General features: G+C 41.1%; 1 protein-coding gene across 1 annotated transcript in view; it reads right to left on the bottom strand.

The window, feature by feature from the left end:
* The window catches only part of snap91a (synaptosome associated protein 91a), a 60,868-nt gene that overhangs the window by 31,369 nt on the left and 24,646 nt on the right, over positions 1-4,853 (bottom strand). The window contains exon 2 of the mRNA XM_008277618.1: positions 2,586-2,728. Coding sequence (XP_008275840.1) covers positions 2,586-2,728 — 143 coding nt within the window. The remainder of the gene's footprint in view (positions 1-2,585; positions 2,729-4,853) is intronic.

Genomic DNA, 4,853 nt, shown 5'->3' with positions numbered 1-4,853 from the left:
GTCGCAAGTTTTGAGACATCTGTTTTTATATAGACCATCCAGCATCATGAAGTGCTTTAATGTGCACTCGGCGCTCGATGTTTTACCATTTTGAACAGGAATGACAAATTTTAAACTGAATTCACCTTTTTATACCCAAATTTGAGCCACTGGGCTTCTCTGAGAAGTCAGAAATTAATCAAGCATCACATTCAACCACTGAAACTAATTTTTCTGTTCAGGAATGTAAGTAAATAACTATAATTTGACATCTTAATCAAGAAATAATAATGTGTTTTACTATTTTTTACGTTTTTTGTGGAACAGTAAATTTAAAAAATTCATGGATGACAATAATAATTAAAGCCACAAGTGGCATTGGACAGGTCCTCGCTTCTTGTGGCAGTGCGACTGAGACAGTGCATCTGTATGTGATTTGGCTCATACTGCGATGAAACGTGTGAATTTTGAGCATTTACAGGCTATTTACACTTCACTTCCTGTTTCATGGCGAATGCTACGCCCCAAGTGGCATTGTGAGTGTATGCCCACCACTTCCTGTTTAATGGCGAGCCGGGGCAGTGTGCGTGGAGTGGCGTGCTGGTAGTGCGCTCTGGCTGGGACCTGGAGCACACGTGTACAGTTTCAGGAAGATCGGAGCGTTACACAGCATGCAACATTTTATGGTGTTTTATGATCCATCCATTATCTATACACTGCTTAATCCGCACGAGGGTCGCAGGGGCGCTGGAGCCTATCCCAGCCGACTTAGGGTGAAGGCAGGGGACACCCTGGACAGGTCGCCAGTCTATCACAGGGCTACACTTAGAGACAGACAACCAAGCACACTCACATTCACACCTACGGACAATTTAGAATCACCAATTAACCTCAACATGTTTTTGGACTTGTGGGAGGAAGCCAGAGAACCCAGAGAGAATCCACGCTGCACGGGGAGAACATGCAAACTCCACGCAGAAAGATTCCAGTGCCCCCACCGGGAAGCGAACCGGCGACCTTCTTGCTGCAAGGCAACAGTGCTACCAACTGTGCCACCCTGCAGCCCGTGTTTTATGATGTTTTGGTGAAATTCTAGATTTTGAAAATGGCTGATTTTCGGTCAAAATCCGCCATTTGTTTCAAAATGGTCTACTTCCTGTTGAGTTTCACATGTGTGTTCTTGAGACTTTTTTGTGTTTCTCGGCATGTTACAGATGTGTGCCAAATTTCGTGGCTCTACGTGAAAGTGTGTCCGGGGCCCTTTTTTCGTAATTTTGTAGGTGGCGCTGTGGAGCCATTTTTCCATTGAGGTGTGTACTTCCCCCTAACTGAAAAATTTTCCGCTGGGTCTGATGTGTGCGAAGTTTTGTGCATGTGCAATGCTCGGACCCTAATTATATTTCAGCATTAAAAAAATCATTTGTGTTAAAGAGCTTCTACATGCTGGTGTATTAACCATTACAGAAACATAAAAAATGATTTTGATAATTACCAATTTTGTTAATTTAGGGCAGTGCTGGCATAAACCTGACGTTGGGTGTGGTCTAATAAATTTGTGAAGCACTGTATGTCATATAGTTATTCTACTTTCAGCTCTATTTTAGCCTCTATCAACTCCTCAGCATCAGTGGCTTTTAAATAGCAAGTTGCAAATGTATGTCTAACGTTTGGTGCTAGGCAGGTACTGTGCCAGTGGGTTTATCAGAGTTTCTTTTGCTAAAAACAGCTGCCTCCTGTAGCTGGAAATGATGCAAATGAGAGCTGTGGGACTGAACGAAAACACAAAAGTTGTGTGCTATAAAAAGAGCTAAAAGATTCTGAACTGCTCCACAGAGATTTGAGAGAACTGCTGAGTCATGTACAATGTCTTTGTAGTTTATTCACTGAGAGTGTTACCTGTCACACTACACACAGTGATTTGACCCTATTCTTGAAGACACATGGTGTTTGCACGCTGTCTGAAATATATATATTCCAAAACCTTTCAAAAGCTGCAAAATTCTAGACTTCTTGTGAGTCAGTTTATTCATATTTACCCAATATTCAGACTGACACATCTGACATCTTTGAAAACTTTGAAATGTATCTCAAAAGCTTAACGGCAAGAGTCTGAAATAGCAAGTAAATGGGGCTTATGAGACTGAAATATGAATTCACCAGAGCGAGTGAAAATGTAAAAATGACCCACTGATTTGTGTTCTCTGGTCTTATTTTGATATGACACAACATAACTGCTGCACATTATAGCTGTAATATTAAGATGCTGGAGTCATTTCCACCCTTTCAGACTCAACGTGGCTCAATGGGCAGCGATCAAAACTCCACCTTGTACTTACATCAATGAAGGCAATCTGTGCTCCTGATTCGGTGTGTTTTGTGCAGGCATTTGTGTGTATCTTGTTGTGTTTAATCAGTGAAAGTTAGCTGAACACACGCCCTTATCCTGTGCAGTCAGTCCTTTGCTGTATCTTCAGGGGCTGAAACTACACAATGGTGTCTAGTGGGCCAAAGTGCTTTGTTCGACAAAGAAAAAATACTTACTCAATTCCCCTGCTGACATTAAAACTGGCAATTAACGGAAGCATGTGTGTGTGTTAAGGCCTCACCTCGTTGCCGTGCACCATGAGGTGCTGTGTAGTGATCAGGGCTTTGAAAACCACCACCCAGCTGGCGTTGCCGGCCCTCTCCATCAGCGTGTCGGCCATCTGGGGGACGTTCACATTGGTTTCCTGGGTGGCCTGGATCAGGTCTGAAAAGCACAGAGAGAAGGAACAGGAGGTCAGGTGATGGATATTAGCAAGGGAGAGATGCAGCACAGATACAGAGTGTGCTGAAATCATTTTATCCAAGTGAGGACATCGCAAACAGTTGCAGGGCTGGTGGAAGAAGACAGACAGCGAGAAATGACAAAATAGAAATGTGCTACAATAAACGCAGCTGGGATTTGCAACATTTCACAGTCACACTCTCGATTCCTAATTTTCACTTTAACTGACAGTATGTTTTCCCCTGAGCAATGTAAAATACAAAACCCTTGCGAAAGGAATAACAGGTTTTTCACTTGTGTTCAGAGTTAAACAATTTATTTTTAAAATGTTTCTACAGTGGCCGAACATTGTCACGTGAATAAATGAAATCTTTTAGCAACAAGCCACGCGATCGTCCTTCTGGAGCCATTTTAGTTAACTATTCGATAGGTTTTGTAGTCTAGCGTCTGATTGAAGCGCTAACTCTCGTTTTGTCAATCAAATATCCATTTAGTAAGCAGCAGACTTATCTGTGCGAGCCAGAGGAGCCAGTTAGTGCTAAAAAAACAGGCTCAGGAAGCCGCTGCCTTCCATCATATTGAAATGCATTTAGACGATTGCTTCGCATTATGCCACGATCGCCTGGTGTGAGTCACGCTGGCTGCTGCTTTGTTTCGTTTCTGCAGTCACTTGCTAATACCAGCACAAGCAGGCAGAGAGGCTGAGTGGAATATTCCACAGCAGAGAGACCCAGAAAGAGAAAAAAAAAAAGGAAGACAAGATTGCAATGAAAATCAGATGTGCACACGAGGAGCTAAAAGAACGCATCAACCCTTGGAAATACTTGGTAAATAATATTGAACTAACCAATGAAGATGATCGACTCCAGTAATCCATGCTGATTCTTTTCTTTGGAGATAATGGCAATATTGGTATTCCATTTATTTCAGGCTGTCATATTGGGAGTGCATCGTTTCACCATATTTCAAAAAGATTAAGCACACTGGTGTCCTTACAATTAATTTTATGGAGGAAAACTTTCCAAAATGTCTGTCAGGGCTTTGTATTTAAAGCAGAACCAATCAATATTTCTATTTTAACAATGGATCAGATGACGATGTGCGATGTGAGTGAGTTCATGCAAAATGACAAACACAACTTTCCCTGGATTCTCCAGTTCCTCTCGCTCCATCACACTGACTACACTAAAATCACAGTTTGAACTCACATTAGGTAGTTTCTGCTGCTACTGGTGTCTCTTACAATATACATAATATAACTGGCTCCCAAGCAGGCTATGGTTGAAATAACAGATTAACACACATTAAAATACCTCCTATTGACCAATGAGGTCACTTGAAAATGCATTCAGAAGATCCCATGAAGCTTTGTGTGTGGCTAGTGAGGGCTCTCTGAGGAGGTCAGGAGGTTTTAGAGTACATCTAAACCTTTTTCTGTTTCTAATGAGCATCGATATAAGAATTATACTTTGTCAGTGGATGGAACTCCAGTCTTTCTTCATTTTTTTTTTTTCCTGTTAACTGCAAGCAATTTCAAGGTCATTTTGTTTTTCTATAGGTCACTGAATATTTAGTATTATCCTGAAACAGAGACTGATTAAACCACGAAGGCTGTGTACTTGTTGATCTTATAAGATTAGTGGTAAGCCTACTTACCAGATTGAACAATGTTTTAATTACTGTTCTTTACTCGATCTCAAGACTGTTTAACACCACCAGAGTAGCAGCTGAAAGAATGAGGCTAAAATTGTCATAAGAAACCTACATCTGAGCATTTAATGCAATATATAATTGTAATTGTAGTCAGACCTACTTGTGCCACAATAATGGGGCCGTGATACTGATGAGCCTGTCAGTGTAACACTTAGCTGGTAGTTTTTTTTGCCAGCTTTACTTCTTTTTTTAAATCCCTCATTGGTCTAGAACTATAGTTTGCTCTTGTGAGAAATCCAAAGCTCTAGACATGTCCATGATTGCAACGAGTCATCTGGTGCCACCAACAACACTGCTAATTTCATGTAAATGCACTCAGCGCTGGATTAGCAACTCTTAAATGCTTAACATGACTGTGTTTGTTAGGCTTAGTGGATAATAATAATAACATATG

Source organism: Stegastes partitus, unplaced genomic scaffold (assembly GCF_000690725.1).
Source record: "Stegastes partitus isolate 25-593 unplaced genomic scaffold, Stegastes_partitus-1.0.2 Scaffold103, whole genome shotgun sequence".
Lineage (NCBI taxonomy): Eukaryota > Metazoa > Chordata > Actinopteri > Pomacentridae > Stegastes > Stegastes partitus.
The sequence above is the reverse complement of the archived record's forward strand: the minus strand, read 5'-3'. Positions and strand labels throughout refer to the sequence as shown.